This window comes from Lepidochelys kempii, chromosome 13, assembly GCF_965140265.1.
Source record: "Lepidochelys kempii isolate rLepKem1 chromosome 13, rLepKem1.hap2, whole genome shotgun sequence".
In the NCBI taxonomy this organism is placed as follows: domain Eukaryota; kingdom Metazoa; phylum Chordata; order Testudines; family Cheloniidae; genus Lepidochelys; species Lepidochelys kempii.
In genome coordinates, this window is record NC_133268.1 from 33,148,921 (window position 1) to 33,162,083 (window position 13,163).

The window sequence follows — 13,163 nt, forward strand, 5'->3', positions numbered from 1 at the left end:
ACCCAAGAGAAGTGAAAGCATAGGCTTGTCACTTGAAATGGGTGGGCTCAGGGTAGTGGACAATGGTTCAAGAACGGACAGCATACCCATGGACCATGAGAGCAAGTCCTCCAGAATGGCTGCCATTCTTGATTTTGAAGACGTCATGAGGTTTATAATCCACAATTTTCCTCGGCACTTTGTTCCAATGGTTAGCCACCTTCCCCATTCATAATGTGTGCCTTATTCCTCAAATGATTTTTTCTGGTTCTTGTTTTGACTTGTTCTGCTGTACTAAAGATCCCTTTAGCCCCTTGTATTTTCTTCCCATGAAGGTGCTCATCATCTGTAAGCATGTCACCTCTCAATCTTCTTTCTGATAAGTAATGCAGTTTCAGTTCCTTCACTCTCACCTCACTCTGTGCCTAAGTGTCCACTGTAAAAGTTCCTTAGGAGCCTACATTTCAGCCTCTGCACATGGGCACTGCTGACTCTAGTTGTCCTAACACCTACCACCTGCCTAAGCCCTAACACGATTCTCAAACTAGGGCAAAATATCTTGTCTTTGGGAATAATCCAGTAGGTGTGCTCAGAGCACTGCTACCTACACACAAAGTGGAGGAGGAATCATAGAATCATAGAATCATAGAATATCAGGGTTGGAAGGGACCCCAGAAGGTCATCTAGTCCAACCCCCTGCTCAAAGCAGGACCAATTCCCAGTTAAATCATCCCAGCCAGGGCTTTGTCAAGCCTGACCTTAAAAACCTCTAAGGAAGGAGATTCTACCACCTCCCTAGGTAGAGGCTGACCTGCCTTTTAATAACATTTAGGCCAGCGGTGAGGGTACTCACCGTGGCGTGGGAGATCCTGATTCTATTCCCCTCTCTGACTGATGAAGAGAGGCTCCCCATATGTCAGAGGAGTACCTTAGCCACTGGACTAGATGATACCCTGAAGTGGTATGCACTATGTTTAGCCAGGTCTCCTACTGAAGTTCTTTCACCTTAATTAAATATTAAATGGTCCAGAAAAAGAAGTGAGAACCACTCTACGGTCTTCTGCTTGGGGTGCTCTCCTGAGAAGTGGCAGATCCCAAGAAGGTCAATGGCATTGCCAGCACATTGAGGGACATGATCGCTCCCCTCTATCCGACATTGGTGAGGCCTCATCTGGAGTACTGTGTCCAGTTTTGGGCCCCACACTACAAGAAAGATGTGAAAAAAACTGGAAAACATCCAGCGGAGGGCAACAAAAATGATTAGCGGACTGGAACACATGACTTATGAAGAGAGGCTGAGGGAACTGGGGTTGTTTAGTCTGCGGAAGAGAAGAATGAGGGGGAATTTGATAGCTGCTTTTAACTACCTGAAAGGGGGTTCCAAAGAGGATGGATCTAGACTGTTCTCAGTGGTAGCAGATGACAGAACGAGGAGTAATCGTCTCAAGTTGCAGTGGGGGAGGTTTAGTTTAGATATTAAGAAAAAACTTTTTCACTAGGAGGGTAGTGAAGCACTGGAATGTGTTACCTAGGGAGGTGGTGGAATCTCCTTCCTTTGAAGTTTTTAAGGTCAGGTTTGACAAAGCCCTGGCTGGGATGATTTAGTTGGGAATTGGTCCTGCTTTGAGCAGGGGGTTGGACTAGATGACCTTCTGGGGTCCCTTCCAACTCTGTTATTCTATGATATTCTATGATCCCTGTTCAAATCTTTTGCCTAGCTTTGCAGATATGGAAAATGAACCTGGATCTATTACATTACAGAGGGGTACCCTAACCATTGAGCTACTTGTGCTCAATCCCTTCCCCAGACATTTTGTATGGAGTTAGGCCAGTGCCTGACTCATTCTCATAAGCAGAGAGAGGCACCTCCCTGAAGCCCTGACATCTGGTATGCCTATACATACAGTACTGCAGATATACTGATACAGCTGTGCCCTGTAGTGCCTCTGTTGAAGACACTCCATGCAGACAGCAGACAGCTCTCACATCGGCATTAAAAAAAATACCTCCATGAGCAGCAGAAGCTATGGAATATTCACACCCCTGAGCAACATTAGTTATGTCAACTGTGATGGGTTCGATCACAGAAACACCTTTGTGAACTGCGATCTGATGTGCTGAGACTACCTCTGAGCCCCTTGTCCCTGGCAGCTTGGGACTTCAGAACCCTGCCTTGTTGAGCCAGACATGCCAGTCTGCTCCAAAGACAGACCCAGGTCTGAACCACGTCCCTCACAAGTTTCAGACTTGACTGAAAATGGCTTAGAAAGTGCTCCTGTCTCTAGCCCCCAGATACCCAGTTCCCAATGGCATCCAAACCCCAAATAAATCTGTTTTACTCTGTATAAAGCTTATACAGGGTAAACTCATAAATTGTTCGCCCTCTATAACACTGATAGAGAGATATGCATAGCTGTTTGCTCCCCCAGGAATTAATTACTTACTTTGGGTCAATTAATAAGCAAAAAGTGATTTTATTAAGTATAAAAAGTAGGATTTAAGTGGTTCCAGTAATAACAGACAGAACAAAGTAAATTACCAAGTAAAATAAAACCAAAACATGCAAGTCTAAGCCTAATACAGTCGGAAACTAAATGCAGGTAAATCTCACCCTCAGAGAGATTCCAATAAGCTTCTTTCACAGACTAGACTTCTTCCTAGTCTGGGTCCAACAATCGCTCACACCCCCGTACTTACTGTACTTTGTTCCAGTTTCTTTCAGGCATCGATTTGGGGTGGAGAGGCTATCTTTTGAGCCAGCTGAAGACAAAATGGAGGGATTTCCAGGGCCTTATATATTCTCTCTCTTGTGGGTGGACCCCCTTTGTTCTCCTGAGCAAGATCACAGCAACAATATGGAGTCTGTAGACAACTGAGCAAGCCACATATCTATGGATGATTCAACATTTTGCAGGCCGACGCCATTGTTTACATGTTAATTTGAACATTCCCAGGAAAGCTCAGATGTGGATTGGCATCTCCCAAAGTCCATTGTTAGTTAAGTACTCCCAATTACTTGAATAACCCTTCACACTATGTTGACCAAATCTGCCTTATATGCTTCCTACAGGAAACACTTTAAATACAAACATAGAGCCAACACTCATAACTTCAGATATAAAAATGATACATGCATACAAATAGGATGAATATATTCAGTAGATCATAACCTTTGCAAAGATATGTTACATGGCATATCTAACATAAAAATTATTCCAGTTATGTCATATTTACACTCATAAGCATACTTCATAAGCATTATGGGGTACAATGTCATACCAACATAGACTGTAGTGTAGACATAGCCTTAGGCACTGAATTTTCTGACAGGGTGGAATTTCAGTCATTTTGCTAGCTGAGGCAGATTCCTGCCTAGCATGCTGGCTTTTGTGAATTCTATTCTCTCCCCATGCATTGTGTAGGGAGCCTGGGTGGCTAACTCAGATTATGTGGATCCAATTGTTGTTCCAGGTATTTTGTAGGCATCTAAAAGTTAGGCATTGTGAAGATCTGTGCCACAAACCTTTTGTAGGTCCGTGACATAAAAATACACATCCATCACTTACATACTTGTTCTGATCAATGCAGTTTCAGTCCAAAATTTTCAAAGCACTTCTCACAGGCATGTAAAGATCAATATTGCCATTTAAAGGTGGGGAAACTGAGACACTGGAAGGGGAAGAGATTTGCCCAACACCACACAACAGATCACTGCAAGAGGCAGGAATCAAACCCAGCACTCCTGACCTCAGCACATGTAGCATATTCATTGGACAATGCTGTGTGTTAATTGTGGGTATTAGGTGATATGAATAGCAACAACAAACCAATAGACACACATTTTAATCTTGAACAATGAAAAATACAGATATATGAGTATCTGAGAATTGAGGCAAATACATAAGAAGGCTGATTCACATTTACAATGAGGCCCCTTTATACCATAAACAGAATCGTCTCCTATTTTAATGCCCCTTAAAATACCCAGAATGCTTTCAAGTGATCTGAGTGTAAATGAGAAACAGGCCCAACAGCATAGTTGACTACTCACTACATACATGCTGGTGTAGCAGTTACATGGCATTTTAATGTTAGGTTGACAGGTACTGTCAGGGTTCCTTCCCCACTCTGAACTGTAGGGTACAGATGTGGGGACCCGCATGAAAGACCCCCTAAGCTTATTCTTACCAACTTAGGTTAAAAACTTCCCCAAGGTACAAACTTTGCCTTGTCCTTGAACCGTATGCTGCCACCACCAGGCATTTTAAACAAAGAACAGGGAAAGAGCCCACTTGGAGATGTGTTCCCCCAAAAAATCCCCCCAAAAAACCCCCTTTCTTGGGGAGGCTTGAGAATAAACAAGATGAGGACAAATCAGCCTTGGATTTTTAAGACTGTTTTGGTTTTCAGATTTCTTGAGAAAAAGTCAAAACCAGATTGTTTCCTTGAAAATTTTCATTTAGTCAAAACCCAGCTTTCCGTCACAAAACAGGTTGAGTGGATTTTTTTTGACCAGTTCTATTTGTTAACCCTTTCTGTGTCATTATAACTGAAGCAGCTCACCAAACTTCTTTGACGTTCTACAACAGAGCACCAGAATTTCAGAAAGCTCCCGAGTCTACCTCACACTTGGTGAAGAAGGGGGAACCGAGTCAGGATGGCACCCAGAGCCTAGAATGAGCTAATCCACCATCACACATGTACTTGCAACAAGCCAACACCATGTGATCTGAGTCATATGTCTAGATTGATTTTCCCCAACTCAATGTTGGGTTTGCCTTACCCAGCTTCAGTTGGCAATTCTCTGCCTCAGGGTCATGTTGTATTTGAGGCAGCGAACTCCACACCTCCACACAGTCCCATTCCCCAAAACATCATGAGCTACACCCCTAACATAAAATATGGGGACAGATATTCACCCCAAAATATCTTCCTGTAGACAGGTTCTCTAGATACCCAGTATGCTATTCACACTGTATAGGACTGCACTCTGAGAGTTATCCCTTTGAAACCAGTCGAAGAACAGGCACAGTTAGGCATTTCTGGACATCAGGAGAGTATTAACATCTGACCCTCACCTAATATGGTGGTGAGGGACATGTCTGTATGTAGGACAGATTAGATAGACAGACAGATAGATAGATAGATAGATAGACAGCCAGCCAGCCAGCCAGATAGATAGATAGATAAATAGATAGATAGATTCTGAACTGATATGTCTTAATATTTACTCTGTGCTTTTAAGATCCATGGAGAAAAAGGTGCCTAATGAGTTAAATCACCAGCCCTCTGCACTATGATGTAATGTTAGTCCAGAGTTTACACTGGTAAATTTACAGGCCCAAACTAAACTGATCATTCCAGGTTTAAATTGATACAAATGCCCACCCAGGAGGCTAACTAAATCAGTTTAAAAATGCAGCTTTAGTTAAATTGTTTTAAAAACCAGTTGTAGTTAAACTGCTGTAACTTCTGTGTATGGATGCGGCCACGCAGAATTAACTAACTTTTCTTTTTCTTTCCTTCTTTCCTTCTACCAAGAGTAGGACAAGAAGTAATCAGCTAAATTTGAAGCAAAGAAGATTGAGGTTAGGTATTAAGAAAAATCTTTCTAACTGTTAGGCTAGTTAAGTTCTGAAACTGTTTACATAGGAAGGTTGTGGAATCCCCATCGCTGGAGGTGTTCAGAACAGGTTGGGAAAAACATCTGTCAGGATGGTCTAGGTTTGCTTGGTCCTGCCTCAGCTTTTGAATTTGCTCCCCAAGCTTATCTAAAACAACCCAGATCAGATAACCTTTAGGTCATGGTGCAAATGCATAGCAGTGGGGGGTTCAATTTATCCTTTGGAGCCAGCAAGGCAGACAATCCCTGCCCTTGTAATTCCTCCTGCTTTTCACAATTTAAATGGTTTCTGATACATTTAATTTAGGGCTGATGATTAATCACAGTTAATTCATGTGATTAACTCAAAAAATTAATCATGATTAAAAAATTAAACACAATTAATCACACTTTTATTCACAATGTTAATCAATAGACTACCAATTGAAATGTATTAATTGGATTTATTATTGGATGTTTTTCTACATTTTCAAATATAGTGATTTAAATTACAACAAAGAATACAAAGTGTACACTGTTCACTTTCTATTATTTTTATTACAAATATTTGCACTGGAAAATCATAAACAAAAGAAACAGTATTTTTCAATTCACCTCAAAGTACTGTAGAGCAATCTCTTTATTGTGAAAGTGCAACTTAAAAATGTAGATTTTTTTTTGGTTACATAACTGCATTCAAAAACAAAACATTGTAAACTTTAGACCCTACAAGTCCACTCAGTCCTACTTCTTGTTCAGCCAATCGCTAAGACAAACAAGTTTGTTTACATTTACAGGAAATAATGTTGCCCACTTCTTATTTAAACTGTCAACAGACAGTGAGAACAGGCATTCACATGGGACTTTTGTAGCCGGCAACACAAGATATTTACATGCCAGATATGCTAAAGATTCTTATGTCCCTTCATGCCTTGGCCACCATTCCAGAGGACATGCTTCCATGCAGATGACACTTGTTAAAAAATAATGCATTATTTAAATGTGTGACTGAACTTCTTGGGGGAGAATTGTATATCTCCAGCTCTATTTTATCCGCATTCTACCATATATTTCATGTTATAGCAGTCTTGGAAGATGACTCAGCACATGTTCATTTTAAGAACACTCTCACTGCAGATTTGACAAAACGCAAATATGATACCAATGTGAGATTTCTAAAGATAGCTACAGCACTCAAACCAAGGTTTAAGTATCTGAAGTGCCTTCCAAAATGTGAGAGGGACGTGGTGTGGAGCATGCTTTTTTGAAATCTTAAAAGAGTAACACTCTGATGCAGAAATTACAGAACCTGAACCACCAAAAAAAGAAAATCAACCTTCTACTGGTGGCATATGACTCAGATGATGAAAATGAACATGCATCGATCTGCACTGTTTGGATTGTTATCGAGCAGAATCAGCGCGGGCGCATGTCCTCTGGAATGGTGGTTGAAGCATGAAGGTACATATGAATCTTTAGCACACCTGGCATGTAAATATCTAGTGACACTGGCTACAATAGTGCCATGGGAACGCCTGTTCTCACTTTCAGGTGACATTGTCAACAAGAAGCGAGCAGCATTATCTCCTGCATATGTAAACAAACTTCTTTGTCTGAGCGATTGACTGAACAAGAAATAGGACTGAGAGGACTTGACATTGTTTTATTTTTGAATGTAGTTATTTTTTGTACATAATTCTACATTTGTAAGTTCAACTTTCATTACAAAAAGATTGCAATAGGGGAATTGAAAAATACTATTTATTTTGGTTTTTTTACAGTGCAAATATTTGTAATAAAAAATAAATATAAAGTGAGCCCTGTACACTTTGTATTCTGTGTTGTAATTGAAATCAATATATTTGGAAATGTAGAAAACATTCAAAAATATTTAAATAAATGGTATTCTATTATTGTTTAACATTGTGATTAATTGCATGATTAATCACACTTCATTTTTTAATTACATGATTAATTTTTAATTGCGCAATTAATCACGATTATTTTTTAATCACTTGACAGCCCTAATTTAATTGCAGTACTGTTACTATAACCTAGCCCAGAAATGACCAGATAATTGCAGATTTCTCTTAAATGCTCATCCCTTAGTTCTCCTAGCTCCATAGGATGATTCTCTAAGCCACCGCCAGGTTTGGAAAGATATTTAGGCACTTAACTCCCACACAAATTAAGGGGAATTAAGTGCCTAACTACCTGTTTACTTCTCATTCCTTTTGGGGGAGTGGGAGGTGTGCTGGTGAAAAGGGAGAATGGAACACCCACTGCATTACACTGGTTTAACAGGTACATATATCTAATTCCCCCAATCACCATCACTTAAAAGTGATCATTAAAATCAGCTGTCTCAAGGCAGGCTGCTTTAGCTGCTAGAGCCCAGGCTAGGCAGCACTAAGCCTTGGTGTAATGCATGCAGTCAAGTAGAGCTGCAGAAACCAGGTGTCGCTCTGAGTGCATAGAGACATCTCAGCAGATGGAGGCAGACTCTGCAAAGGGACCGAGGAAAGCAGAGACAGTGAAAACCAACTTCAGCTCCCCAAGCTCAGTCCACTTCTGTGGTGCAGTCGCCACTTCACGGTCAGGATTAAAAGTAAGTGCTGAAATCCTTAGGCCAAATCCTGAGGCTCTGATTCATTTGCTCAGTGTTTTCTCCAGTAAAACTCCCACTGAGCAGGATCAATGGGAGCTTTTCCTGAGTCTGGACTTCAGGATCTGTGCTTTTTTACTGTTGGGGTTATTGCTTAGCTAAATAGAGATGTTTCATTTTTGCTATCCCCTACAGTGAGAGATGGGGGCATTCAGTACCTTTTACGAGCCATTCATGGTGCATGGAAAATCCATGCAGATCAGGAAAGAGCAGCCTCATCTGTCACTGTGGCGTGGCCGTTAACTGTGCCATTACTGTTCTGTCTCACTTCCTATTCTCCTCTTGATGTGTCTCCTACTGCCTCCTGTTATTGCTGTGCTGCAAGGCTGCAGAGAGGGGCTGGGAGCAGTGAGTTATGGCTATTACATAGCAGCAGGGACACAGCAGAGGCTCCGTTTGCAGTTCCAGGCTCCTATCAGCTGGGCTGCAGTGTGCAACCAGGGGCAGATGGATGCTCAGGGTTTGCTGGCCAGTCTGTGGGGAGCTGAGAGGGGCCAGGAAGGATTTTTCCCCTGGTTCAGATTGGCAGAGACCTTCTCTGCAGCATGGGGCACTTGCAGGTTTGAACTAGTGTAAATGGTGGATACTCTGTAACTTGAAGTCTTTAAACCATGATTTGAGGACATCAGTAACTCAGCCAGAGGTTATGGGTCTGTTACTGGAGTGGGTGGGTGAGGTTCTGTGGCCTGCAATGTGCAGGAGGCCAGACTAGATATTTATGTTGGTCCCTTCTGAACCTAAAGTCTATGAGTGACCTCTGCATGTGTCTGATGGGGATATTTCCGTTGTGCAGGGCTCTGGTCAGATTCAGATCTGCCCTCTTTCCTGTGGCACTGATCATCCTGGGGGTAGATTGCAAACCATTTGCTTCCCAATCAATGGGACAGGATCTCAGCAACTCTGGTTCTCAGTGCTGTAGGGCAGGGTCTCTCCTCTTCCCTTCACCCCTGCAGGAGCCTGGGAGGGGAGCAGAGAGGAGGCTAACATGTACCAAGCTTTCCCTGAGCTAGGAAGAATGTAAGGCACAGACCCTCCCCCACTGCATGGATGTGGCAGAGCAAAGCAACATGAACCTGGAGCCCCCTCCTGCCCCCTCCCTCTCCATCAGTTCCTGCTGCTTCCCCAGGCCCTGAAAGGAACGACTGAGCGATGGGAGCCTAGTTCAGCTTGGTGGATTTGCTGGGGAGTTTTCTTCTTCACCCCACAGATGCCTGTGCAGGGCCCTGGAGAACAAGGAGCCTGGTTGGAGAACAGTACAGAGGAGTGACCACTGTCAAGGGTCCAGGGATCACTGGGCAGAGACAAGGTACAGTGCCCTACCCCCATGGATGGGAAGAGGGCACAGAACAAAGAGTAAAGGAGTACTTGTGGCACCTTAGAGACTAACCAATTTATTTGAGCATAAGCTTTCTTGAGCTACAGCTCACTTCATCAGATGCATTCAGTGGAAAATACAGTGAGGAGATTTATATACACACAGAACATGAAAAAATGGGTGTTTATCATGCACACTGTAAGGAGATCCACCGGCCTCAGCCTCCCAAGTAGCTAGGATTACAGGCGTGCGCCACCGCACCTGGTAAGGAGAGTGATCACTTAAGATGAGCTATTACCAGCAGGAGAGTGTGGAAGGGGGAAGAAAACCTTTTGTAGTCATAATCAAGGTGGGCCATTTCCAGCAGTTAACAAGAACGTCTGAGGAACAGTGGGGGTGGGGGGGAATAAACAAGGGGAAATAGTTTTACTTTGTGTAATGACTCAACCACTCCCAGTCTCTATTCAAGCCTAAGTTAATTATATCCAGTTTGCAAATTAATTCCAATTCAGCAGTCTCTCGTTGGAGTCTGTTTTTGAAGTTTTTTTGTTGAAGAATAGCCACTTTTAGGTCAGAAATCGAGTGACCAGAGAGATTGAAGTGTTCTCCGACTGGTTTATGAATGTTATAATTCTTGACATCTGATCTGTGTCCATTTATTCTTTTACGTAGAGACTGTCCAGTTTGACCAATGTGCATGGCAGAGGGGCATTGCTGGCACATGATGGCATATATCACATTGGTAGATGTGCAGGTGAACGAGCCTCTGATAGTGTGGGCTGATGTGATTAGACCCTATGATGGCGTCCCTTGAATAGATCTGTGGACGCAGTTGGCAATGGGCTTTGTTGCAAGGATAGGTTCCTGGGTTAGTGGTTCTGTTGTGTGGTGTGTGGTTGCTGGTGTGTATTTGCTTCAGGTTGGGGGGCTGTCTGTAGGCAAGGACTGGCCTGTCTCCCAAGATTTGTGAGAGCGATGGGGCATCTTTCAGGATAGGTTGTAGATCCTTGATGATGTATTGGAGAGGTTTTAGTTGGGGGCTGAAGGTGACGGCTAGTGGCGTTCTGTTATTTTCTTTGTTGGGCCTGTCCTGTAGTAGGTGACTTCTGGGTACTCTTCTGGCTCTGTTAATGTGTTTCTTCACTTCAGCAGGTGGGTATTGTAGTTGTAAGAATGCTTGATAGAGATCTTGTAGGCGTTTGTCTCTGTCTGAGGGGTTGGAGCAAATGTGGTTGTATCGTAGAGCTTGGCTGTAGACAATAGCAGCAGGGTGTGCTCTGGGTGAAAGCTGGAGGCATGTAGTTAGGAATAGCGGTCAATAGGTTTCAAGTATAGGGTGGTGTTATGTGACTATCACTTATTAGCACTGTAGTGTCCAGGAAGTGGATCTCTTGTGTGGACTGGTCCAGGCTGAAGTTGATGGTGGGATGGAAATTGTTGAAATCATGGTGGAATTCCTCAAGGGCTTCTTTTCCATGGGTCCAGATGATGAAGATGTCATCAATATAGCGTAAGTAGAGTAGGGGCATTAGGGGATGAGAGCTGAGGAAGCGTTGTTCTAAGTCAGCCATAAAAATAAGCAAAGTGCATGTATCCAAGCTGCTTGAAACAGGGAACATTGCTTGTTTTAGGGGTAGGGGTGAATACAGTTGCAAATTGCAAATTCCTTTTGGATCCCCCATTTTCAGAGGGGAAACTACCAAGCCCTATTGAAAATCTGGCCCCAGTTTTGATTGCCGGACCCTCAGAAATCTAGCCCAGAGTTCCTTTGAAAATCTGTTTTTGGAAGGGCTTTTAAAAATGTATTAACTTCTTCTCAGTGAAGTAGCCCATGGGAATTCACTGATTGTGTCAACAAATTGCCTAAAAATAACCTTGGTGGCACAGGCAGAGACTTTGGCTAACCACACAAGTATGTATCCATGGGGTTAGGTGGGATTGTGGCTGGGAGGTAGCCTAAGCAGCAGGGGGGCTGGAACAGTTTGCACAGTGGGGGTGCTGAGAGCCACTGAACCAAGCTGTAAACCCGGTGTATAACGGAAACCCCTTCAAGCCAGGGGGTGCTTCAGCACCCCCCGCACCCCTTGTTCCGGGACCTATGCTGAGTAGCCGCTAGTCAGCATGACCTGGAATTGTCCATTTGGCGATCTTCCACACTGATCTCTAGCAGCTGCTCATGGCTACTGTCAGAGATAGGGTACAAGACTGGATGTAAGAGTGAGCTGGTCGGATGTGAAAATTGCTATATTTCTTGTTTCTTACAAAGTTTGCAACATATTAATTACTTGACTCTGTAAGAGAATATAAATCCTCATTTCAGTTTGCTCTTTGGATTTTTAAAGCTAATTGGTTGAATATTTATTCTGGTTTAGCCATGCTTTATGTTCTAATTATTTTTCATAATCTCTTCTTAAAGTAGCTAAATGGCATGGAGAAAAGAAAATGGGGAAATCAAACGTCCATCACAGAATTCGTCCTCCTGGGTTTCAGGAATCTCCCTGGATTGCAGATTCTTCTCTTCCTGCTTTTCCTAGTGATCTACATTGTTACCATGGCAGGGAACATCCTCATTGTTGCACTAGTTGTGGCTGATCAGCACCTGCACACCCCCATGTACTTTTTCCTGTGGAATTTGTCCTGCTTGGAGACCTGCTACACTTCCACCATCCTGCCCAGGATGCTGGCCAGTTTTCTCCCTGGGGACAGGACCATCTCATTTAGTGGTTGTATCATACAGCTTTATTCTTTTGGTTTCCTAGTGGTGACGGAATGTTTTCTCCTAGCAGCAATGTCTTATGATCGGTATTTAGCGATATGCAAACCCCTGCACTATGCAGCCCTTATGAATGGTAGGTTCTGTCTCCAGCTAGCAGCTGGCTCTTGGATAAGTGGCTTTCTGGCTATTACCATAATTATATTTTTGATGTTGCAGTTAACATTCTGTGGCCCCAATGAAATAGACCATTTCTTTTGTGATTTCATTCCACTGCTTAAACTGTCCTGCAGTGACACGCAACTGATTTCAATGGTAAGTTTATTCCTTTCCTTCTTTGATACATTTCCCCCTTTTCTATTAACGGTGGTATCCTACATATATATCATCGCCACCATCCTGAGAATCCCATCCACCACTGGGAGGCAAAAGGCCTTTTCCACCTGCTCTTCCCACCTCATTGTGGTGACCGTTTTCTATGGAACCTTAGTTATTGTCTACATGCTACCAAAAAACAACACACTGAGAGACCTAAATAAAGTGTTCTCTGTCTTCTACACAGTCCTGACTCCTCTGCTCAACCCCCTCATCTACAGCCTAAGAAATAAGCATGTAAATATGGCCCTAAGAAAAGCTCTGACTAAGTTCACAGGATCAAATTTGCAGTAGGTGTAAACTGGTGTGTCTCCGCAGTAGTAAATGCAACTGTGCTGATTTACTCCAGGTGGTTATCTGGTCTGTAGTGATCACCAGAATTTGACCGGGTATAATATCATGAGGATTAATCAATCTGTTTTAAATGCTCTGATGGGGCTGCATGTTAATGGTTCCATACTTAAACCACATGATGCATCATAGGAGACTGTGAGGATGTAGTGAGTTCTGTGGT

At 42.9% G+C, this 13,163-nt stretch overlaps 1 protein-coding gene across 1 annotated transcript; it reads left to right on the forward strand.

Moving 5' to 3' along the window:
- The first annotated feature begins 11,986 nt into the window (after positions 1 to 11,986).
- Positions 11,987 to 12,943, forward strand: LOC140897014 (olfactory receptor 11A1-like). The gene has a single exon (XM_073309266.1). It carries the CDS (start codon positions 11,990 to 11,992, stop codon positions 12,941 to 12,943), a length of 954 nt encoding a protein of 317 aa, XP_073165367.1. The 5' UTR covers positions 11,987 to 11,989.
- The last annotated feature ends 220 nt before the right edge of the window (positions 12,944 to 13,163 follow it).

What these genes read in the sequence shown, in the direction of transcription:
- LOC140897014 (XM_073309266.1), top strand. Translation starts at nt 11,990, where the DNA reads ATGGAGAAAAGAAAATGGGGAAATCAAACGTCCATCACAGAATTCGTC.